The 27,000-nt window shown below is 37.2% G+C and overlaps 2 protein-coding genes across 2 annotated transcripts; both read left to right on the forward strand.

Moving 5' to 3' along the window:
* Window positions 1-11,963: 11,963 nt before the first annotated feature.
* Window positions 11,964-13,679, forward strand: LOC135652213 (arogenate dehydratase 3-like). The gene has a single exon (XM_065173015.1). The coding sequence runs from the start codon at window positions 12,111-12,113 to the stop codon at window positions 13,275-13,277; it is 1,167 nt and encodes a 388-aa protein (XP_065029087.1). The 5' UTR covers window positions 11,964-12,110; the 3' UTR covers window positions 13,278-13,679.
* A 3,598-nt stretch (window positions 13,680-17,277) lies between these two features.
* LOC135672133 (ethylene-responsive transcription factor ERF023-like) lies at window positions 17,278-17,808 on the forward strand. The gene is made up of 2 exons (XM_065180585.1): window positions 17,278-17,572; window positions 17,663-17,808. The coding sequence occupies exons 1-2, from the start codon at window positions 17,278-17,280 to the stop codon at window positions 17,806-17,808; spliced, it is 441 nt and encodes a 146-aa protein (XP_065036657.1).
* Window positions 17,809-27,000: the final 9,192 nt, after the last annotated feature.

Here is a 27,000-nt window from a genome sequence, read left to right on the forward strand (position 1 = left end):
CTGCATGTTACGTTGGGAGGTTGTTCGTTGCCTGTCTCCAGACTCGTGACTGCATCTGTCTGTGCACACCTTGTTCTTCGCTGTTTTCAAATCTCTACTGCCTTGTGCAGTGGTTCTTCAATCCAATTATCAAACCACTGCCACATAGTAATCGCTCTGCATCTGAATTGGTTAGTCGTCAATGTTGACTTCTGGCTAGCTTTCAGAAGCTTTAATGCCTCGGGGATGGGTACGTCGCACCAAAGAGTCGATCATTATGGTGTACAATAATAATGAGTCAGGACGTGGAAGTAGGGTTTACTTGCGTGTCTAGAGTTCTTTGGGCAAGCTGCATGTGGGAGAAAGCGTGTATGTCTGGGCTTCCTTCCTGGTTTGGAGATTCCTCTTTGCTCGCTGAGGTTACCAGCAGACTCTGCTCTGAGTCTGTTGTTAATATTGTCCATCTAATATCAATCACGTTTTTAAGTTAGATTGTGTTAATACGATTGGGTTTTGATTTAAATCAAACTCACTAATGGTTTGGGGAGAAGACAATAACAGTTAAGTGAAGGAAGCCTCTCCAATCCTTCGTTCGTTGCATGCGGTACTCTCCTAATCGCACAATTGCCACATGCTTCACTCTTAAGAGTTATGCACGGCTCCGATCCCTAACCCTAACTCCATCCCTTCACCGTCGTCGTTGCATTGGCCACAAGCATTCCCTTCACCGAGGAGGATATCGGGTCGGAGGAGAGGTTTTGGGACGTGTACGAGCGGTGGCAGAGCCTCCATGGCATGTCACGTAGCGTCGACGAGAAGAGCATCCACTTCGACGTGTCCAAGGCAAATACTAACTACGTGTTTGAGTCCAATTAGAAGCTTCTCGTCGAGGCTGGGAATGACCAGGTTGAGGTGCGACAACCGGCTATGTAAATGGAAGCTTCTCGTTGAGGTGCCTCTCGGCGGTGTATCGTACATGAAGCTCCTGGCAAAGAGTAGGTGCATTCTTGTACATGAAGCTCCCTTTGAGGCTAGCACTTTCTCTGAGCATGCTGCAGCGATGGCTCCTCGTCGCTGCATACGGCCTCTTAAGCTCCTCTTGTTCCGAACTTGTTGAGGCTCAGCTTATAAGTCTTGGCCTTCTTGTTGGACTCGAATACGTAGTTGGCGTTCGCCTCGAACATGTTGAAGCGGATGCACTTATCGACGTCGAGGATGCACGACATAAAGCCACCACTAGTACAGGTCCCAAAGCTCTCGAAGGTTGGGAAAGATCTGTATATCAATGCATAAATGGTTCTATAAAGCACCATTTGTGTGAGAAATCCTACAGTGTGCTATGATGGATCTGAGTTTCCATCATAGATCTCCGATGTGCTATATGAGGGGTGACTAGATGTAAGTTGCTGACTCCGGGTTCTTCCCTATTTGATTTCTTTCTTCATATCTTTGAGATGCTGATCCATCTCGAAGAGACGCTCTCGAATCTCTAAGGAGAGTCTTATTAAATGAACTTTCAACTCCCTTGATAATTCTCATCCTAGTTCGAACAGATAAGCACGAGGTGCAATCCCTCAAGGAGCTTCACTCTATGGTGGTCGTGATTCAACTTATGGAAGGAGGATTTCAACACAAATAGGAGCAATCTCATGTGGCTAAAATGTAATACTATTTCTGATAGAGATGCATAATTTATTATCATTCCTTTTAGTAATGATAAAATTTGGGCCTCTCTGAATTCACTCGAGTTAGGAAAATATATAACACTCTACTCTTAATTCCACACATATCATACATGCATATACGCATGACTAGAATAGGATGCTACCTTGCTATTGTTTTATGTTATTAACAATAATATAATGGGAAAGTTGATAAATTTGAAATATGTTCTATTGCTAAGCAAAACTATATGGCCTCTCCTATACATAATAGTGTTTGACAATTATACATATGTTATAAACACATAAATCACAAGAATCATACTTGCATATTCTGTTAAAATTTATATATACAAAAATCATCGTAGGTCATCATCTATATTTGTGCTTTGCCAGGTAGGTGTTTGCTCGCCTCTCTACCTATTCATATGAATAAGATATTAGTGTCTTTACTTACAAAATAGGGTCTATAATAAGTTACAACTCACTAAGTATAAGTTTTTATAGTTTTATTTAAGTGAGAATACATCGTATCCTATATGCAACATTTTAAAATCAAATGTATAAAATATTTCATGATAAAATTACGTCTTATGACACCCTTAACAACATATAACGTACCATAGATGCATAATAAAAAGGTAAAACCTTGATTCAAAGTAAATGCTAACGCATTTATCCACAGGTAGGTCATAGTACATGTAATAGGAAAATATAGTGCATCCATGAACTCTCATATCATATATCATGATATATACATGTACTTTCACACCGTATTATCACGAACTTAGTTGGTTTTGCCTAAGTCGTGCGGCACTCTTGCGTGTCTATCCGCAAAGGTCAGTCTCCCCGAAACCTCCAATGGTCCCTTAGGACTTACAAAAGATAAAACGGGTTAGAGAAATCGCTTCACTCAAGATCCACAAACAATCATTTCAGTAAACACTTCATAACTAATGTAAATTATAAACAAACTTTACAAGCTCTAAATGGTCGCACAACAAAGGGTCCAAGATGGTCCACTACAGACCGAATATCTCTCACAAGTGTCCATATAACACAACATTTATTTACAAGCCAAAATAACTATCAAACCCAACTAAAAAGAAGTTGTTAAGCCTTCGACAATCCCTCTACATGTTGTTCAAAGTATGAACAAATCAAAAGACACGAACATACATGAGTATTACATTAAATACTCTGTTTATAATTTTATCCATGATAGTATATCATAATATATATATATATATATATATATATATATATATATATATATATATATATATATATATATATATATATATATAATTATAAACAAACTTTACAAGCTCTAAATGGTCGCACAACAAAGGGTCCAAGATGGTCCACTACAGACCGAATATCTCTCACAAGTGTCCATATAATACAACATTTATTTACAAGCCAAAAATAACTATCAAACCCAACTAAAAAGAAGTTGTTAAGCCTTCCACAATCCCTCTACATGCTGTTCAAAGTATGAACAAATCAAAAGACACGAACATACATGAGTATTACATTAAACACTATGTTTATAATTTTATCCATGATAGTATGTCATAATATATATATATATATATATATATATATATATATATATATATATATATAATTATAAACAAACTTTACATGCTCTAAATGGTCGCACAACAAAGGGTCCAAGATGGTCCACTACAGACCGAATATCTCTCACAAATGTCCATATAACACAACATTTATTTACAAGCCAAAAATAACTATCAAACCCAACTAAAAAGAAGTTGTTAAGCCTTCGACAATCCCTCTATATGCTGTTCAAAGTATGAACAAATCAAAAGACACGAACATACATAAGTATTACATTAAACACTATGTTTACAATTTTATCCATGACAGTATGTCATTATATATATATATATATATATATATATATATATATATATATATATATATATATATATATATATATATATATATATAAAATTATAAACAAACTTTACATGCTCTAAATGGTCGCACAACAAAAGGTCCAAGATGGTCCACTACAGACCGAATATCTCTCACATGTGTCCATATAACACAACATTTATTTACAAGCCAAAAATAACTATCAAACCCAACTAAAAAGAAGTTGTTAAGCCTTCCACAATCCCTCTACATGCTGTTCAAAGTATGAACAAATCAAAAAACACGAACATACATGAGTATTACATTAAACACTCTATTTATAATTTTATCCATGACAGTATGTCATTATATATATATATATATATATATATATATATATATATATATATATATATATATATATATATATATATTCATCATTCATCATTGCATATCCGTGCACTCCCACACCGCACGTCGTAACATATGCATGTATTCCTATACTATACATCATAACATATATGCATACTTCCATATTATATATCGTAATATATATGTGTAATATATTTTCATTTTAATTCATATATTTTTAAGCATCTATCATATGTATATTAACATCATGTTATTCAAAACATGCTTTCAAAAATATATTATGAATTCATATACTACATATAATCATTATTTTATAATAAATTAAGCTTATAATTACATGATTTGACTCAAAATTAAGATGTTAGAAAATGATCATATTCCTCATCCATTAGAAGTGCTAGGGAGCTAGAGACATGTTAAATTTGGAACACGCGGTTATGTATGCCTAAACGAAGATGTTTGCATCTTAAGGCAATAATAACTCTTAATATAAACTATAATTTATAAAAAAATTGATAGAATCTACTCCAAAATAGATTATACTCAACCTACAAATTCTTTTGAATTCCAACTCTAAATTAACACACCTCAATTGATAATCCATGACAGTGGTTACCAATCAAACAACTACACTATTTTATAGAGTAATCTTGCTTCACTACTATTTATAGCTAAACCACATTATATCACCATAAAATTTTATAACAAATTAGAAAATATAGAAAACTAAATATATCCAAAATTTTAACTCAAAACAAAATCATTTGGGGGCTAAATCTGCCTTCTAATTCAATTATCATAACCTATCTTATTCTATCAAATCTATGTTGAGGATGTTAATTTCAAAAACCTTATACCTGTTAGGATCTTAACGGCACTACGAGTGATGGGTGAATTAGTACTATAACAATTTTAATTGACTTTAAAATTTGATCAACAAAATAACATATTTTGACAATACAATTAACCAAATGTTGAATGTGAGCAAAAATTTCAAGTAAGGTGAATGAAAATAAGTAAGATAAAAAATCACAAGTAAGAGAATGATTGCAAATCGATTTATAATGGTTTGATCTTTTTGACCTGCGTTCACTCTTGATTCCTCTTTCCATAAGGCTATTAGCTTTCACCATTGATCTTACTTCCAATGATTGAATATCAATAGTCCTTTACAACCGTTCTCCTTTTTCCATATTAAATATTGGATTTTGATAATAAAATCAATTAATGAGTTTATTGAACTAATATGCTTTTGAGATAAGTGACATAGACCACTAAAGGGCCAACTATCGAGCAAGAGAGTCGAACGTTATACCAAGAAATTATCGTGTTGAAAATTGAACATCGAGTTGAAGGATTGGTCGACATGCCAAAGATCGAACTTTGTGCTATGGGTTCGGGTATCATGTCAGAAGGATCGGATATTGTGCCACTTGTGAGAAAGTCAACATATTAGTGAAATAGACAATATATTAAAGGAAAGAACGATGTGTTAGAGGTTTAAATGAAGTGCTGAAAGATCGTATGACATGCTAGAAGAGCGTATAATATTTCAAAATCTTCGTAAATATGTCGAATATATAGTTGATTTGTAAAAGTCTTCATTAAGGTCATTTTGGGTTAATTTAAGTTAGTATCATGGATTTTCTTAAGATGGATTTTCTTAACATGGATTTTCTTAATACATTTACAAAGTGTGGCTTTTCACACTTGGTCACCCAGAAACTTTACTAATGTTAACATGGCTTAGGACACTCATGCAAGCTAATATAACCCAAGGAACGAGAGAAGGGCTGCAACCCTTACCCAAAACTGATGCTTCACAATAAAGACCGCGGTAGAGCCAGAAGAACCTGAGAGCAGCCACACAAAGCCATAAATAATTCAACTTTGTTAAATGAAAAACTCAGCAGCATATCGTGATCATTACTCGAAAACAAAAGGTGCAAAAGTAATTCTATCAGGAGGTGGAGGCTGACGAGGAGATCTGCTCACCACCTCCCCCTTCTAATAACCAATGAGGGAATATCTTTACGCTTTGATTAAGTATCAGGTGGAAACAATGTCAACTTATCAAGAAAGTCATTGGGCTTGAAGCCAGGTCAAATTGGACCCGTTAAAAGGCCAAATTAATGACCTAAAGTAGGCTTAGGCAATAGTACTATCAGGCTCAAGCGATAGTACTACTTAAGTCAATCGACAAACACTATTGTGCTTGTCAGCCTATGGCAATGGTGGTACCATCCATAATTAAAATTTTATAATGGTATTATCGTCGGAGTCCAGTATTATGACATCAAAAGTTATGGTGATAGTATCACCCGTATCCTAAAATTTTTGAGATTTTAAATTATAGACTCAATTCTGAAAGCCTTTAGGGCTTATAAATACCCCACTTATGCTTGGTTGATGAAACATCTAAGTTTGTGAAGTGTTATAGCTCTCTCTTTAAGTATTATTTAAGTCTCTTCCTTCCTATTGAGTTTAGTTGTGATGCTAAGTTGTAGGAGATGAGAGATATGTTGTAAAAGAGTGAGTATGGATGTTCTCTCCTAAGTATGTAAAAAGGAAAAAAAATTATAACAAGAATAATTAATCTTTGTCTATTAGAAAGAAGATCAGTAGCGAAAGTTAATGACCTTGAGGAAAGAGAAATCGGGAGTTGACGTGGGTCGGGAAGATCAAACTACTCTAAATCGGTTTTCATTCCTTCTCTTGCCTATGACTTTTATTTGTGATTGCTTACTTAGTATCATTCATTTTACTTGCAACCCTTACTCGCACTCAATATTTGGTTAATTATATTTCTGATATAAATTTTATGATCGAGCTTTAAAGTCGATTAAGATTTACTATAGCACTGATTCACTCCCTCCTCTTAGTGTCATTAAGATCCTAACAATTGGTATCAAAGTGAGTTTATCTTATTTGGAATAATACCCAAGAGAGAATAAATAGTATTCTCAAGTAATTAAGAGATACTTTATCACTCATCCTATTATGTTTAATGGGACAAACTTCACTTATTGGAAAACTAGAATAAGAGTTTCTTATTTAGATTTTGATTTATAGAATATTTTCGAGATTGGATTTCAAAAATCTTCTAAATCGATAGATGAAAGGAATAATTTTGAAAAGAGAATATTTGTTTAAATGCTAAGACTATTAATACTTTATTTTATGTTTTAAATAAAAATGAGTTCAATTGAGTTTTTACTTGTGACACTACACTTGAAGTCACTCGTGAAGGCATAATAGAGTAAAATAATCAAAAATTAATCTTTTTATTTATAATTATGAGTTATTTAAAATAAAATTAAGTAAATCTATTAGTGACATATATATCCATTTTATGGATGTTATCAATGGATTAAAAGCATTTAGTAAAAACTGTACTAATTTCGAATTGGAGTGTAAGATTTTTTCTAAAAAGTTGGGATTCAAAGGTAACAACAATCCAAGAAGCTAAAGATTTGAATTATCTTTCTCTAGAAGAACTTACAAGATCTTTAATTACCTACAAAATAACCTACAAAGCATATTTCACCTTTGGGATGAAGTATAGATATATTCAATATTCACTCAAAATTATTTATGGAGGACTAATAACATCATTATGGAATGGTATTGCTACCTTTAGATATATAATCCAAAACTATAAAAATATCTAAAATAATATTATCTTATCCCATTACATAATTATTAGAAATAAATTCTCTTTTAAAATTATCTAAATCTCCTAATTATGTGTCATGTGAATATTATTTTAGATTATTTTTTAATTTAATTTTATAAGTTATTGATTTAGACCACTTTAATGACTATAAAACTAATATAATAATATAAAATATAATTTATATTATATTTTATGTAATAATTCCATGGAGACACCTCCAATGAGCCCCACCTATGACTGTTGCACTATTGCAACTACTATTACGTGGCCGACCAACGACCTCACTAGTAATCGCACATCATGCTATCGTGTCGTGTCACACCGCCCATGTAGGGTTATTCTCATCATGCATGGGTTACTCACCGGTAGAATACCTCTATGTTCATGTGCCATTAACCTAGCACCGCTGATCATCGTTTCACTATGCAGTTATGCACACATGCAGACTAACGATCCCATACGATCACCGTGGCATGTGATTATGCTCACACGTCTAGTGATCTCACATGGTCATTGCGGTTGTTCTTGTATGTCATGCAGCCACTAAGAATCATGTTCTTCAATTTATGGACTAAGAATAAATTTATAATTTCAATGATTGGTGTTTCGTCCTTATGAGGTTCCATCTTTTTATAGGCAAGAGCAAATGGTCTAACATAGTAATTAGAAGAATATCTCTCATAAAGATTATCTCATATGGAATCCTACTATAATTGAACTTCTTTTTTATTAGTTAATAATTGTAATCAGAATTCAAGTAGATATATTTTACATCTTAGCTAATTAGATAGGATCATATAATCCAACATTCATTTGTTCTTGCATAGGAGTCACTTATTATTGTATAGATAGTGATTAGACCATACAAAAATATATTATTACTTTTAAAGTTTTCAATGAATGGCAAACAGTCGATAATATTTATATAATAATAAAAATAATTTTAGAGGAATATTATTTGGTTTTTAAATTTTTTTTCTATTGATGTTAATAATGCATCAATAAATACTGCTTATATTATGAAATTACAAGAAATTTGTCAACCTGCTTTTGGTAGAATTTTTTTTATGTTAGATGTGCTTGCCATGTTTTAAATTTACATGTACAAGATGGACTTAGAACTCTTGAAACTTTTTCTCTCCTATTAAGTAAGCTATTTCATTCTTATGGGATATCCATAAGTAATGAAAGAATAAGACAGATTTTACAAATTAAATAGTAAAAAGCTCAAAAAGTTTTCTAGGGATATTCCTATATTCTACATATAAATTGCTTAAAGTTTGTTTTGAATATAAAGAATTATTATGCACTTTATTACAAATAATATTAGGTATATTTGTTTATATCCACATTATTGGAATGTATGTGAAAGAATTTTAAAATTTTTTAACGAGATAAATACTAGTGATTCTAATAACGACGATAGCTATTGCGTAAGCTTTTAAGCATGACTTTTGAATGAGTGAAAGCTCAAGTCTACCTCGATAATTAGGTAAGAGAAACAAAACAAAGATAAGATATTATATGTGAAGAAAACGACATTGCTTTGAACCTATCAACCAAAGCGACTGTCATTACAAAACATCTAACATTGACAACACTAGTGACTAAATTTTATATTAAGTTTTTTTTTTTTTGTTATATCTTTACACATTTACATTCATTAAGTCATTATGGATGTACATTAATTTTTTAAATTTAAAAATAAAAATATAATTTTATATTATAAATTATTTTTAAAAAAATAAAAAATTATCAGTTCAAATCAAAATCGGAATAAGAGCCTCCAATTTTGGTTCTGATTATAATTCCTGCTAAACTAGAACTAACAGTTTCGGAACCAAAACTAACATTTCCGAAACTGAAATCCGTGATTCTAAATCATGGTTAGGACAATCCATAATAATATTGTTTTCAATAGGGTTAGGATTTCTTCTAACTCTTTAGCAAATATGTAAAATATCGGATGATACGTCGAAGGTTCGGACTATGTGCTGGTGGTTCGTTGGAAGCTCACCGAGAGTTCATCAGGAGCTCACCGAGAGTTCGTCGGGAGTTCACTGAGAGTTCGTCGGGGGTCCATCGAGAGTTCGCTAGAAGCTCATCGAGAAGTTCGCTGAAAGAACAATTGACATACCAAATCAAGATTGCTTAGATAATGCCTTAAATTATCGTAGTTAGACCTTAAGTTGAGTTAGGATTGAGAGATAATCCCACTAGCTCAGTTAGGACCAACAATAATGCCGAATTGGGTTGGTTGAATAGTCCATTCAGCACCTGAAATCATGGCTGACGGTAACACCACCTAGCACTCAGTCTCTTATGTGATAAATTTCATGAATTCACGTCCATCTAGAGGAGGCCTAAGTTACCTTATCAAACTAAGATTCAATGGACAAAACTAAGATCTGGGTGGTTTAAACCCAGATCAGGACAAAAATCAGAGATTCTTGTTGAAGTAAATTGCAACTACAATGAGCTAATTGTGGCCTTTCAAGGAATCAAAGTTGTAGTAAAGGAAGGCATCAATTTATCATGATTGAATCAGATAATGAATTGACTGATAAGAAAATTGAAGATAGTGAAGACACCTCCATGGAGCCTCACCAACATTTATCGAAATATTTCCTGATGCCTTGATTGGTTTTTTGGATTTTAAATAACCTATATATAAAGAGGATAATAAATATGCACACTGGGATGGGGATTGCTAGTGGCGATAAAACTGGCCTTCCTGACTTGTGTTCACTGTTGAGGTCTGATGAGCTAAGCTTGGGTTGCACCATAATTTTTTTGAAGTAATATAATTTCTTTTGGGAAAAATAATTAATTACCGAGGCATAATTGTCGCGATGCATTATTTTTCTCGCAATTGGTGCATTGAAATATTGAGAAGTTCAATCACGACTCAGTCGTAAGATTGGCAGAGGTTACAACCATTAGTTTTTTATTTCCCGTTCATGAATAAATAAGTAAAATTTATGCTTATACATTACATCTAGTTGATTAGAAAATAATGATGTAAATGAATTTATTTTTAAATTTTGATTTGATTTTAATATATCATTCTTCTACATGCAAATAAAATGGATAGTAGAAAGATGACAAAAAAATTAGGGTGAGTTCCTAGAGCAAGCCCAAATCTTTGATAAATTTTCGGAGTGTTTCAATTTTTTTAAAAATATTATAGAGCACTATGGTCACCTAAAAAAATTATTTTACCTTTTATCTTTATCGAATCTATTATTGACCTTGAATCCTTGTACCGACAAGTCATGCCCCCTTCTTCCTCATTTGTGATCGATGACGATAGGAGTTTACGAGCGATGATAAAAGGGGTTCATCTATGATTGATGGCAGAAGGGGTTCTACAGATAATGACATATAGCCCTCACCTCGAGTCGACGATAATAGTGCACGAGCCACCTCCTCATTTGGTTGGCTACGAGAAACGATGAAGATGTATGGGTTGGCCTCTCTCCTTCCTTTCCCGTGATTAACAATAAGTGGACTTATGGGTGATGGCATGCAATCCCCACCTCCTCCCTTGGTTGGCTATGAGAAATGATGCATGGGTTGGCCTCTCTCCTTCATTTCCAATGATTAACAATAAGGGGACTTATAAGTGATAGCATGCAATCCCCCCACCCCTCCCCCCAACACAACTAATGATGAGGGCGTACGAGCCATCCTCTTTCCTTTCTCGCTCACAATCGATGGCGAGGGTAATCCCCAAACCCCGACGACGAGGGAATCATACGGACGATGGAGGCGACTATAAGGGTTTGCCAAGGGTGAGGCCTCTGTCACTAATCAACTCCACATGCGTTTGTATTATAGGCAATAAACGATTGTTTGAGATGAAGAGGGGCAATCAATGAGGGCGAAGGCATGAACAAAAACGAGACGAAAGACAATGGTCGACAAAAATAAAATAATTATTTAAAAAATATTATATAAAAATTTATCAAAATTAGAGCACTATTTAAAAATATCTCAAACTTACCAACTTTGAAATACTTTTAAGGATTTCATCCAAAAAATTATCATTTGTTTAAAGAATATTTCTTCTACTACGCGTCGTCATACTTGTCTCCTTGCCGAAGGGTCTTATTTGTGGGTCCCGCGGTTATTCCTTCCTATTATCGGCATAAAAGAATTAGGTACGACAAGCAGTATAGAAAAAAAAATCTCAAAATTAGATGTCTGAATAGAATATTAGCAACTAATTTCTCAAAAAAACAGAAAGGAAACCGTAAAAGTCCCAAAAATAAAAAAAGTAAAGAAATAAATAAAGAATTTAAAATATTACCATCCAACTAATCCAGCCACCTTCCATTTCTTAATAATCCTCCTCGTGTCTTCCTACCTTCTTCTTCCAATCGCTGACGCAAAGTCAAATACGGCTGTTGCCTGTCGCTTACGCCACCACCATCCCCACCTAACTCGGCCCTATCGCCTCTTCTTCATCTTCCTCCATTTCCCATTTGCTCTTCCACTTCCCCCAAAATTTCCGATCCTTCCCTCAAGTCTCAACCATGGCTTCCGCTCCCTCTCTCAAAATCCCCAACCCCTCCTCTCCCGCCGCCTCCGCCACCAGTAGAGACCGTCGCCATCTTCTCGTCACCATCCCTTCCACGGTGGCCTCACCGACCTCCCCTCGTCGTAGATCCGCCTCCCTCGCAGTCGCCTTCGCCGCCGCATCTGCTAGCGCCGCCTCCATCAACGGCGGCGGCGTCCCCAAGATCAACGGCCACCCCCGGATCAACGGCTTTGAACCCGCCGCCGGCCTCCGCGTAGCCTTCCAGGGCGCCCCCGGCGCCTACTCCGAGTTCGCCGCCAAGACCGCCCTTCTGGGCTGCGACACCCTCCCCTGCCGCGCCTTCGCGGACGCCATCTCTGCCGTCGAGCGCGGCCTCGCCGACCGCGCCATCCTCCCCGTTGAGAGCACCATGGAAGGCGCCGCCCTCCGCAACTACGATCTCCTCCTCCGGCACGACCTCCGCGTCGTCCAGGAGATCAGCCTCTTCGTTAACTACTGCCTCCTCGCCATGCCTGGCGTCAGCCCCGCCGAGGTCCGCCGCGTGATCAGTCACCCCGTGGCCCTTGCCCACTGCGGCCGCGCCCTCGCCCAGCTCGGCCTCCACCGCTGCGAGCCCGTCGAGGACACCGCCGGCGCCGTTGAGATGCTCCGCTCCAACCGCCTCCTGGACACCGCCGCCATCGCCTCCCCCCGCGCTGCCCTCCTGTACGGCCTCGATGTCCTCGCCCATGGCGTCCAGGATGAATCCTGGAACGTCACCCGCTTCCTCCTCCTCGCCGCCCCCACATCCCTCGCCGCCGCCGGCGCGGCCGTCCACCCCAAGCAGACCCCATTAAAAACCTCTATGGTCGTCGCGCACCGGGGCGGCTCCATGGTGGTCCTCCTCAAGGTGCTCTCCGCCTTCTCCAGACGGAATATCAACCTGACAAAGCTGGAGGTGATCAACTCCTCCTCCAAGGAGGACAAGGCACCGGTGTTTATTCTGGACGTGAAGGCGAAGGGTACGCTCCGGGCGTTCCCTCACGTTCTATACGTGGACTTCGAGGGCTCGACGGAGGACCCAAAGGCCATGGAGGCCATTGACGAGATCTCGCAGACCGCCGAACTCGTGAGGATCTTGGGATGCTACGCCGCCGATCCTAATGTCTACGACCTTCACTAGCGGAGCGTTCGGTGGGCATCCTCACCTGCAGCAGCACAGGAAAGCGTCTTCTCTCCTCTCCCCTCCCGTCCTCTTCTCAGTATGGTTGTACATAATACGCCTGTTCCCGTTGTGTAATTCGATTACCTTCCGTCCATTACTATTTCAGTTAACACCTGCTCGTTCATCTTCCTGAGCTTGATGGAGGACTGATCAATAAGCAGGTACTCTGCCGAATCAAGTTTGCTTCTTGCTAAGTTGTATCGTTTGTTCCCACCACGAAAGTAGCATCTTCCTTGTAAGGTATGTCTTTCTGATTGTAGTTCACATCTTTGATGCACTGTACTTAAAGAATCATGTATCAGCTGAAAATTTGTAAGACAAATAAGGAATAATAGATGTAGTCTCTTGCTTTCTTATTAAGAGTTTTGGAATATGACTACTCCTCAGCATGTGTTGTTCTCCTTCCTCCTACATTTTTGTGCTTTATGTAATCCATGTTATGTTACTGACAGTAGCAGAAGGTTGTTGAGCTTTAACCATTCGTGAACCCTCAAATTGAGAGGAGTGGTTGAGCTCAACTACTTCTGTTGATTTGTTGGTTAATCAAGAAGAGAATAACACGCCTTTATCTCGTAACAGCATAGCCTGACGTCAGATGCTTCACTCCCAAGAGCTATATAGACGGCTCCGATCCATAACACGAACAATTACATCTTGCAAATGGAGTTAGGATTAGGGATCAGAATATTGCTCTTGGGAGTGATGCATGTGACGTGCTGTTATGAGATTACGACATTAAGCAAACGGCGGATCAAAGGGGCTCTTTTTTTGGCAAATGGGAATTGAGGCTAGTGGAATAGCAAATGGGAATTGGGGGAGGGGAGGAGAAAGAGGAGATTGGGGGGAAGAGCTAGTTGGGGGATGGTGGTAGCGTGAGCGACACGGAACAGTCATACTCGGCTTTATGAGGATAATTATAAAGAAATGAAGGTAGTTGCATTTGTTGGATGGTAATATTTTTAATTACTTAACTAATTAATTAATTTTTGTTTTTGGGACTTAGGGAGTGAAGAAATTTATATTTTTTTCGTTTTTGAAAAATTATTTACTAAAATTTTCTTTGTGATGTCTAATTTCAAAAATTATCTTTTTACTGATCTTTCTTATCTTAACCTGATTATTTATATTGATAATACAAAGAAACGACTCACAAGAACTAAATAAGTTGACCCATGCTAACATGAATATTCTTTAATTAATAATATACATATTTTTTTCTCATCTTTGAGATTTTCTTTGCACATATAAGAATGACTTTTAAAATCAAAATTAAAATTCAATAATGAGTTCCTTTTTGGGTTATTATTTTCTAATCAACTAATTGAAATATAATATTTTTCAACTTTAATTATCCATTATAGGTCTGACTCCAACGGAAGTAAATGGAACCATAATCAAATAGAACACCAAGATATACATGAAAAATTCTTTCAATCTGAAAGGTAAAAATCATAGGACAAACTAGAGATAATCCACTATAATAATAATGAATATACAAATCTCAATCTCTTGCCCAAAATCCTAGCAACAATTACAAGAGAATAACTGAGATATAAAGATCATGTTACTATGCTCAAAATTCTAAATCCTTCCTAATTCTTCCCAAGTAATCATAGTAAGAATCTACTGTAGATTTGATCTAACTTGATATGAGAACACTGCTGGATGATTGAGAATAGTCTCTTTGCATTGTCCTTGTCTTTTTTCCTTTTTTTCTTTTGTTTTTCTGTCTTGTTCTCCTCTATCTGTGTTGTCCTTGTCTTCTTCTATTTCTTTCACTTGTTTTTCTACCTTGTTCTCCTCCTTTTCTTTAGAATCACTGCAACTTGTTGTCTTTTTTTACCTTTTTTCGTAGTCATCACACCCTCTCTAATATGATTTAGGGGTTGTGGGCTGTTAAAGCTGATCATGAGCTGAATCCACTATCGGTGTCAGTCCAACAAACCCATGTGATAGAACAATAGACGACCTCCTGTTTATTAATTTGCTGTAATTAATTTTCTCTGATGTTCCTTGCAAACCCATCCACAAGGATGCGTAAACCTCTTCATGGGCTTCTACTGCGGTCGCTTTATATCACCACCATAGGCGGGTGCAGAGGCATAGTAGTTCTTCGGATGTGCCTCCATGAATGCTGGACTTTAGTGATATCTTATTCTATCTTTATGGTCTAAACATCTTTACATGATTAGGCGCAACTCGAGTTATACTTTATGATATCTTTGTAGCAAAGATAACTTAAAATACTTGGTTAGTTCAAGGATACACGTAGTCAAAGCACAAGGGATGGACAAGATTAGGATATCACACGAAGAAAGAAGAGGTCAAAAGACATTCAGTGAACATAAGTTTAATAAAAGACTTTCTAGAAGGAATATATAGGCTGCGTTTACCTGCTCGGAGACCATCATCTCGTCAATCCCACGGGGAATAAATCCAACACCTGCTCCCGGACAAGCAAGTATGCGTCATGTCCAGTTGAAGACGAGGTAGAATACGACGACTGCTGATAAAAGTTCAAACATGCCATCTCCATGAACCTGGCAAGGTCGAGAAATGGGTAAACCTAACAATGAGTGTAAATGGAAAATTTTGTATCTACTTAGGCCCATTTAAGCCCAACATCGCGGCCCGTAAGAAAATGGACTTGAATGGGTCGTTGATTTCTCCGGCAGGATCATGCAACCCATATTGCCACTGACGCATGGAGAATGGAGGAGTTGTGGTTTAACCAGCTGTAACATCTCTCAACAACTCTTCCGGTCACCATTTTCCCCCTCATTCCTTTCACCACGGAACTGTTGGTAGATAGATTGCAAGAACTAAAAGATCGATCTAGGTGCTGTTTGTGTTATCTCAAACATACATTATCGCATGCATGCATGCATGTAACGTCAAAAACGCATAGTACAGTGCCATCCCAAGTATGTGGCTGGGGTGTTCTCCCATCACAGCAACTCCCCGAGCCGGACAACCTCGGTATGTGCGCTATCCACTACCGGCTCGCTTTTATGCATGATGCGGAACCCATGTTAGTTAAGCAATCACCGTAAGCCCTTGTCATACATAGCTTTTGGAACCCAAGTAAGACGCCATTGAACAACTGTAATGGGGATGTTTCGATACCATCAAATTCCATTATGATTGAGAGAACAGGTCGTTCTTAATGTATTTGTCTCCACTTACGGCAAAATATAAACAAACGAGATTGATCCTTCGTGTTCCTTTCGTTGCAAACAAATGCCTGAAGCCGCATCCCGTGAGTCTTTCGGTGACGAACCACGATAACATGTCGCATGATGAAAAGTAGAAGAATGCACCATTGTTAACAAAACTAAAAAGAAGGGATAAAATAATTGGTAGATGCAAGGTTTATCTGTGAGCTTAAAACCGGTCCGATGCTTAAGTTAAAGGCAATGAACTTGAAGTAGGGTGACAAGGTTTGTCTGATCCCACACACAAATTGCAAGGGAGAGCTAGACATGGATACACGAAGGTGCATATATGCACACCAAGTGGAACTGCATGACAATAGCGAGTAATAAGTCCCAGTCCCACTCGGTATTATATACTCACGTGGAAAATTGTCTGTGTAACCGCACCCATTGTCTTCTTCGTTTTGGCGTTTAGGTGTGTAAAGATATGGTCAAGTTTTGGATCATGTGGATTCAAGAAGGCGATGAGGTAGCACTGCATGTTTAAACTGATGAACAGTGAAGTATATCTTTGTGGAAACAAGCGTGTAGGTTTTGCTGCGACTCTGACTGCCAATCCAGCTACTGGTTTAAATAGCGTCTTCTTCTTCTTCCTCCTACACACATTAACATTCCCCACGCTTTCAGTATTCTTATAGACCTAATTCACGGATCTCATCCTCCTTTTCCTTCTCCTCCGCCATCGCCATTGAAGTCACCAAACCCAATCCATTAAATTCCCAATCGACAGCACTTAGGTAGTCATGGGGGCAGAACGAGCGGCCTACGGGAAGCACCCGACCTACCACGGAGTTCGGTGCCGCAACGGCAAGTGGGTGACAGAGATCCGCGAGCCGCGGAAGGAGAGCCGAATCTGGCTCGGCACATACCCGACGGCGGAGATGGCGGCCGTGGCCTACGACGTCGCCGCCTACGCGCTGCGCGGTGCTCAACTTCCCGGGCGAGGTTGCGTCGCGCCCCGCCCCAACCACGGCGTCCCCAGCCGCCATCCGCGCGGCAGCCAAGGATGCGGCTGCGTCGTTGCTGGGGAAGGCCAGGGTAGAGGCCAGCGAGGCCGTACAATTGCATGGGCTGGGGAACGATGCCAGCGAGTTCGTTGACGATGAGTCGATGTTCAATATGCCGCAGTTGCTGGTGAACATGGCAGAGGGAATGCTTTTGAGCCCACCAGCATGGAGCGCGCACCACTCGCCGGAGGTCTTAGAATGGGAGAGCCTGTGGAGCTATCAATAGTCCGTAAACCCTCCTTGCATACGCAGAATCGTCCAGTTTAGCGTCTTCAGTTACCATAGGAGTGACAAATACCGAGTTTTGTGGACTCAGTGGAATGAATGCTGAGCATCGCTTTCACTTTCCTTCAGTTTTCTCTCATGTCACTAACATTTGGTATTTGATAAAAAATATTAATAAATAATTGATCGTTCTCTCTCTCTCTCTCTCTCTCTCGTGCAGAAGAAATGAGGAGTACTCATTCCATGGATGAGTCTGGCACGAAGACAGTAGAAGCATGTATTTATAGTATTAAAAAAAATATTTACAAGCTTTTTAAAAGAGTGGATAAACAAACACCTAGGTTGCAAGCGCAGCTAACCCAAATCCTCATATATTTATATCTAATCTAAATCCTTATCTTGTGATCCTAATTATTTAAATTAATTTTATTAAACTTTTTAAATTTAAAATAGTTGTAACTTCAATTTATTTACAAAAAAATAAAAATTTTCTTTTGCTTAGGCTTTAGTAAAGATGTCAATAAACTGTTTTTCGGTTCTACAGTAGTTCTTTTGAATTTCTTCTTTATCAAATAATTTATGAATGAAATAATGTCAAACTTTGATGTGTTTAGTGCGCCTATGAAAGATAAGGATTTTCGTTATTACAATAGTAGACTTATTGTATTTTAGTTAGTTCATCTTTCTTTTCTTAAAGATCTACTAAAATTTTTTGAAGCCAAATTATTTGACATAACGTGCTTGTAGCCGCACGTCCTATAAGATCCAAATCAGACACTTAATATAAAATTCTCAAAGAACTCTGAATCATGATATACGAATATACATAGATTATCAAATCATGGACCGTTAAAAGAATTTCGTGGATCAACTAATATATTTTTAAGATGAAGATCAGATGATAAATAGATGATTTATATATTTTGGGATTGATAAAAATTTTAAGAAGTCAAGAATATACATAAATATATAGCCTGTAAACTATATATTTACAGGCTATACTACCTAAGAAACTCTTAGAATTCTTTCTGGTATAAAAATCCCCCAAAGACTCTAATTTTTATAAATTAATCCTTCATAAAATTTATAATTATATGTAGTCCTTAAGTAAAATATGAGATATTAAAATTGTGTTCTTTAGCAGAATTTTATGAATAATTTGAAATTATTTTCCTTTACTTATGAATCTCAGAATTTTAAAGCTATTAAAAAAAAGGAGTGACAAAATACTATAGACCACTTACATTTGAAAAGATATGCTAAGATCACTTGCATTTCATTTTGTAGATTTATTTGTAAGCAATTAGATCTATATTTTTAGGCTTTGATACAAAATCTCAAATTTTATTTTTATGAAAAGTCTTTATTTCACCATCTATGGTATCCTCTCATTCCTTAACACTTTTGGTTTTATTAAAATAAGTAAGCTCAAGATTATCAATTGATTCAGAATAAAAACAATAACATGTTTACATTATCTATATTTTTTAATATGTTGGTTTGATAATTGTTTTTTTTTATCATCTCTTTCTTTAAAATTTCTTTTACATAAATATTATTATTTTCTCTATCACTTTGCTCTATTATTAGTGATAAAAAATAATAAGAATAGATACAGATGAGGAGGTAGATAAGCCAAGATCAATAGGAGAACTAAATAATAAAGGAAACTCAATCACAAGTTTTGAACATATATGACTTTCACTATTATAATTGATATTTTTTAAAAAATTATTTATGTAGGATAATAAGAAGAAATTGCATGAAACATAATATCTCAAGATATCACATACTTATGTGTTTATAGATCCATGTATTTTTAACTTTTTTCTTTCATCAAATCTAATAAAGATGCATTTCTTTATTTAGCATCAAGCTTATTTCTCTTTGAATTTGGTACGTGAATATAGCATGAAGGACTAAATACTATGAAATATTTATTATTTGGCTTATTACTAAATATGAGCTCATATGGAGACTAATGAAAATAATAGAAGATAAAAATAATTATTAAAAATTTTTTATTGAAGATAAGAAGCTTTAGCTTTATTGAAGAAATGAAAATGCTTCAATACATTAACACGTTCCCTCTCCTATCTTATCTTCTATCATGCCCCCGTAAGATGATGCTTCTGATAAGGATATATCTTTGATCGATGCAAAGAATGGTTTACAAGTGAGAGACTTCGTGAGTAGGACAAGAGCAGATCGTTGCTACTATTGCGATTGTTGTTATTGTGAGAGCACAAGCGTACCATAATGAAAATAATAGAAGAGATAAGAACAATTATTGGAGAAGCTTTATTGAAAATTATTGAAGAAGCTTTATTGAAGATAAGAAGCTTTAGCTTTATTGAAGAAATGAAAATACTTCAATACATTAACATGTTCCCTCTCCTATTTATACAAATTTGGAGAAATGATTTCCCTCAACAGAATAGAGGATTTTCTTTAACAGAATAGAAAGATTTCCTCATTGGAGAAATCTTATCTTCTATAAGAGACTTCTGATTACTTGGATTAAGAAGAGTTCAATTAATAATATAAATTATATATATCACACCTTCTGTCCATAAGGTTTTAAGTAAATTCCTTGTATGAAGCCAATACTTATAAGTCTCCATGCGATATCGAATCTTCTATTCTGTCATACCATTTTGTTGTGGTGTATTTGCACACATGAGTTTCCTCTTGATGCTCTTTGCAAAAGAAGAAGAATCTATCAAAAGTGATCTTATAACCTTTTAATTTTATTTTTAGGAACACTTTCAACTATTAACTTAAACTCTTAAAATTCTAAAAGATTTTGATTTTTTTATCAATAAAGTAGACCTAAGTGATATTGTAAAATCATCAATATAGAGAAGAGTATAACGAGAACATGAATAAGATAGAGTTTAAGTAAGGCCTATTAGATTACTATGAATAAACTCTTAAGGTAAATTTATGCCTCCAAAGATATACCAAAAGCTTGCTTGTATGTTTTGCTATATTGACAACCTTCATAAATAAAAGTAGTAAGATTGGGAAGACTATTAATTAGACTTTTCTGTATCATAATCTTTAATTAAAAAAATTATATGACTAATTCTGCAAGATTGATACATCATCATTTGTACTCATCTTATTAACATAAGAGTTAGATGCTGATAAAATATATAAAATTTTGACCTTTTTATAAGTATTGACTAGATCTGTATTTAATTCTTTTATATTGCAAAGAAACTTGATCTCATTAGGATCGAAAAAAATATAATTTTCAATATCAATTGTATTTGTAATAGAAAATAGATTTTTCTTCGTAGGAATATGATACACACTCTTCATTGTAATAGGATCATTATCTTTATTTGAAATTATGATGATATTTTTCTTCTCCACTTAGTGAATAGTAATGTATGTCATGATAATTACATCATTACCTTTATATTGACGAAAATTAATGAATTTAATATCACTACCAATAAGATGATTACCACATCGTGAATCAACTATCTAGTTATATTTGAAGTTGATCGATTTTATGACTTCAACAATTTCAATCATAAAACATTTGCTCCAATCTAGTATTGGAGTAATCTTCTTTATTTGTAATATTTTCTCTCTTATGTTTTTTTTATTTGGCCTAACTTACCACACTTATAATATATGATCTTCTTTGGATTTATACCATTGTTCAAAGAAACATTTAGCTTGTTGTTAACATCATCAATTTTTTTTTAATCTTTATCATTATCTTTTTTATTATTTATAAAAAGAATATCTCCATCTCCTAGTAGAATTTTTTACTATTTAATGAGTTAAGGAATCCTAACAAGCAAGAAGATTTTTTACATAAATTTTTAATCTTAAAAAAGTATTGGAAAATTGAGACATCACTATTTTTCTAATCATTCTTCAGATATCATAATTTTTTTTGTTGAGCAATCTATTAAAAGTGATCCAAATTTGTATGATTGATTTGTAACTAATAATATGTTCAAACAGATGAGAAATAGATCTATTTAACACAAATTCAATTTTTGCATTTAATGTCCTCCATCTCTTTCTATTTAATACAATCCTTTCTCATATAATAATAACAAAATATTTTCTATTTAATACAACCCTTTCTCATATAATAATAACAAAATATTACTAGCCCAAGATCAAACCAAATACAAGAAGAATAAACTAAGCCAAAAAAAAAAAAAAATTATTGATCTTCTTCTTCTTCAAAAAAAAAAAAATCTTACAAGGTCTTGAGTTACTCTTGGACTTAGAGCCCAAAGGCCTAAATACTTCGACTTGGATGGATTCCATCTAGAATTACAATTTAGACTAAAAGACTCTTATCTTTGAAACTTTATCTAATCACCTTATTTAAGAGATAAGATAATAAATTTATAATATTTCGAAAGATATACTTTAAATTTTAACAGTATTTGTCAAACTTGTCTTTAAAATTACAGCATAGAGGATTAATAAATTTAGCACATTGGGCTGTATTCTTCTTCATTGGAGGAAAATAGATGGTCTGAATCCACTGCTTGACCCACTCGCAACACCATAATTTTATACATTAATTTAAAGTGTAGCTTGTCTCTTTCTAGGATAGGTAGAATCTGCGCAGGAAAAAGATTGCAGGGGTTGTCTCTTTTTGGTTGATCAGCAACATTAGGTTTCAAACTCTTCTGCTTTGCTAGCTATAGCTAGCAGTGTGTTCCAGACAAAGCTGCAGAAGAGAAATTAAGTTCGCCATGCCTATCACACTGATGCAGAACAACCCACCAAATGGCGTAAACAGCAACTCGATCTATTTCGCGGCTGCAGATGATTTTTAGCTATGTATGAGCACGTAGGAACTTCTCAAGAGGACACAGAAAGTGGAAGGAAAATTTAGCATGTATTCATTCCACTGAATCCACACCCCAAACGAACACGACCAACCTGAAAGCACCAGTTTCTGCTTCATTGCACCATGGCTGCAAGTTCAAGATCAGGTTGTCTGTCACATGGACTGCGGTTTATCGGTGTTCTCATGCTTTCATTTAGGTTTCCGCTTGGCTTCACTTTGCCACCATTGGTTCTTACAAGATCATGTGCCATTCCCCCAGGAAATAAAACCACTGTGTAACATCTCCTCAGAGTCTCTGTGTTGCTGCCATAAACTTGGACAAGTGAGCTTCCAATGTCTTGTCAAGAGCATTCAAAACTGATGATAACATTCTAAACCCAAGTCTTGAGTGTTGTCAATCCTTTTTATTGGCAATAATGATTTCACAATCCAAATGTCCTGAACCCTATTTAAATAGAGAGAAGAACCACATTGTTAGGCCTTAACTTTTGATCCGCCAGAACCCAATTTAGTGGCCGACAGACCTCTAGACCCAATTAGCATACACATGGCATCTCTTCCTCTTCTAATCTTTTTTGTATCAAACTAAGAGGAACAGTCTTGTGTATAAGTATTTCTACCGACTTTATTGCTTTATTGCGATGCCAGCTCTCAATATGGGATAGTCACCTAACTAATAAAACCGGCACAATAAGTCCAATGCATCAACATTTTCTGGCAGGTGACAATGGTTAGCTTCAGAGATGAATCTAGTCTCCCAAAAAAGTCAACTCTATATATACTCCAACAAATGGCCTGGCGGCATGTTAGGGGTTGAGCTTCGAGTAAAAGTAAGTTGTATGTACATCCCTTGGAAACTGAAATTGGAAGTCAGCAGCCCCACTTGATCTCTAAGTCAACTATATATTTACTCAACCAGCTAAAGGTCAGCCATGTATTATTTTCTCATGAAAAAGTCAGCTGCATGTTCACCCCGAGACCTCACATCCAGGTTTGTATCTTATTCCAACGACTCGAATCCATCTTTGCAAATGAACTCTGCTGCATTTGATGATCTGCAACATTGTCTTCGTAAGGAGTAGATCCACTAATTTTAGACCTCAGTTGCTATCGACCAAAGAATACGAGAGCTGCAGTTGTATAGTTTGTTTTGTGTTGTTGACTAAAATTTGTGGGATTGTCTTGGCTTATCCTTTACCGGTTGGGACGCGAAACAGCTATATATAGTCCTATGCAGCATTCGCTTCGATATCCACAATGAATAACACTGAGTAAGCTGCAATCAAATATATTCTCTGTATTGAGCTTCGTGAATTACCTGAGTTGTGAAACTTCTCCACATGGACACAATGCAGAGAGAGGTGCGTTATTTTAGGTTTACATCTAAGCTTGAAAGTGCCATTCTCCTTCCATCCTCTTGATTCTCTTCTATCTACATAGATTTTCCTCAATGTAGGCTTTACATGTAGGCTTGCAAGATGATTGTCTGGTGGTAAATGGTGGCAGTTCGAGCAAAAAAGACTGCTTCTAGGATATATTATCTCATAGGTGAACAACAGTCAAAACCCATCTGCTTGCTTCCAATAATCTGCAAGCCCCCTCATGAAGTTGATCCGGGTGCTACATTTCAACTTGCACTAAGAACATGTTTTCGCTCCAAACGACATGGCGACGCTTAGAGAGTACTCACCTCAGAGGGAAGAAAAGTCTACGGACATCAGCTGAGGAATAAAAACGTCAGCTCGATGGAGCTTGCCATGTCAGAGAGATTATCGTCGTGCTCAGAAGCATCTGGACTAGTTAAATGGCAAGATACGTCGGAGTCCAGAAATTTTGCAGGCTAAGGTCAACGTGCAAAGTGTTAAAATAAAGAGATAAATGAGTTGTAGAAGAAGAAGTTGAATGTTATTGATATATCCTCCGTCTTTATATACAGGTTAGAAAGAGAAGTTTCCTCAACGGGTTAGAGGATTTCCCTCAACAGAGTAGAGAGATTTCCTCAACAAAGTGTGACAACCTCTTCGTCACATAGGGAATGACCTATCAAGGCCAAGTCATCGATGATAACCTTGATAAGTTGTAAATAATCAGAGATAGTACTTCCCTCTTGTTTTGTCTCCATAAGCTTGGATAGAAGACTGAGCTTGCGAGTACGCGAATGATTTGCCAGGGTGGTTTGTAGTTTAGACCATGCATCGGCAGCTGTCACACATGAAGATATCAAGGGAGCAACGGATCCAGCAACTGAAGCTTGAATGGCTTGGAGAATGAGACGATCTTGACGTAGCCACAGTTTGTGAGCTGGATTGGGTACTGGATTAGGATCACCGGGGATGTTGAGCATGGCCGGAGGACAACTGAAAGAACCATCAACGTAACCTAACAAATCATATCCAAATAAAAGATTAGAGAATTGAGCTCGCCAGGACGCATAGTTGCCACCCTTTGATAACTTAAAGGGGATCAGCGTGGCAGCATTGATGGAGATAAGCCCTGTAGAAGAACAAGAAGTGGGAGTCCCTACAGGAACTGAAACATCAGAAGAAGTGAACGAAGACATTTTCCTTCTTCTTCTTCTTCTTCTTTTTTTTTTTTTTTTTCTTTTGTAGAAGGCAGCGAACCTTGTGTGATACTCAGGTCACACAAGGTGGAGAATGTGGGAGGGGGCTGCTGCTATAGATTGCTTGCTTTTGCTTGCTGTAGCAGATTGAGCAATCTACAACAGTGCCAAAAGCTGCCGGCAGCTGCTGTGGATTGCTGCTTGCTGCTGCAGATTGTAGGGACTGCAGTTCGCCGGGAGATGGCTGCAAAAACTGCAGCGGTACTCAAGACTGCAGTTCGCTGCTGTGGATTGCTGCTTGCTGCAGCAAATTGTAGAGGCTGCAGTTCGCCGGAAGATGGCTGCGAAAACTACAGCGGTACTCAAGACTGCGGTTCGCCGGAAAATGACCGCAAAAATCTGCAGCAGTACTCAAGGAAACTGCAGTGAGAGAAATCTGTAGCAATTAGGTGTATAGAGAAAAGCGGCAATGAAAGCTGCTGCGATAGAGGAAGGAAGATGCAGCGGTTGCGGCTGCTGCTGGCCGGGAAGTGGCTGCGACAGCGAAGGAGGAAGACGCGAGAAAGACACCGTCGTTCGCCGTTCGTCGCTATTGAGGAGGAAGACACCGCCGTTGTGTCACGACCTTAGCTGGTTTTGCCTAAGGCGTGCGGCACCCTTACGTGTCCGTCCGCAAAGGTCAGCCTCCCCGAAGCCTCCCATTGTCCCTTAGGACCACCAAAAGAGAGAACGGGTTAGAGAGAACGCCTCAAACGGGATCCACAAGCAAACATGTCCGAAAAACACTTCATAGACAATGCAAATTACAAACAGACTTTACAAGCTCTGAACAGTGGCACAACAAAGGGTAAAATGGTCCATTACAGACCGAAAATCTCTCGCACGTGTCTACATGACACAACCTTTATTTACAAGCCTAAAGAGGCCACCAACCCAACTAAAATGGGACTTATAAGCCTTCGGCTGCCCCTCTACACACTGTACAAGGCATGAACATGCCAACAGACACGGACATACATAAGCATTACATCAAACACCCTGTTTCAAAGTTTGTCCGTGACATTCTCCCCCACTTATCCCTTCGACGTCCTCGTCGAAGCCTTTGTGAACACTGCAACTCTTCGCCTTTGCTGAGTCTTCAATCTTCTGCTCCGGCTGCAATGCTCCTCCTGGCTCCCAGCTGCTCTCCGCTGCTGTTTTTGAGTAGTCGAACCTTTGATCCGCCATGCTGCTTCAACTCGCCAATGACTCTGACTCTGGTGTGGGGTTGGCGGAGTTGTGTTGATCCTCGTTGATTCCTGCGGATCTCCCAGATGAAGGAAAAGACCATCCTTACTGCGCCAGTCTCTCAGAAATTCCACATGCTGCTTGAATTGGGTGGATGCTTGTTGGAGCTTTAACGAGCATCGTCTCGCAAACTTCTGAAGTTTTGGGTCCTTCCTCCACAAAATCTGCTCATTGACTCTTCTTTCAGTTAGTTGTCACATCCAAGTAGGTTCGCATCACTTCCGCTTTCGGTTGGCATTTCGTTGGGAAATGAAGCGGACAATCTACTCTCAGTAGCACTGATCACCGTTGGTGAGGATTTGACAACTATTGTCTTCCATTATCTTCGAAGGGTCTTTGAACTTGTGCAGAGCTCCTCTGCTGGATAGATAAGAGAATTGGGGTACTCGGTTTCGCCCATTCTCTTAAGAGTTGAGAAGGCAAAGGTTACTTGACTTCGCCCGCCTCCTCGAGGTTGTACTTCACGCATCGAGCTGGTTACTGGTCTTCGCCTGCTCTTTGCTCACACTTCTGAAGCACTTGAAGTGTTTGCACTCCTTGCATTGAGTTA

The sequence above is a fragment of the Musa acuminata genome, chromosome BXJ1-4 (assembly GCF_036884655.1).
Source record: "Musa acuminata AAA Group cultivar baxijiao chromosome BXJ1-4, Cavendish_Baxijiao_AAA, whole genome shotgun sequence".
NCBI classification, from domain to species: Eukaryota; Viridiplantae; Streptophyta; class Magnoliopsida; order Zingiberales; family Musaceae; genus Musa; species Musa acuminata.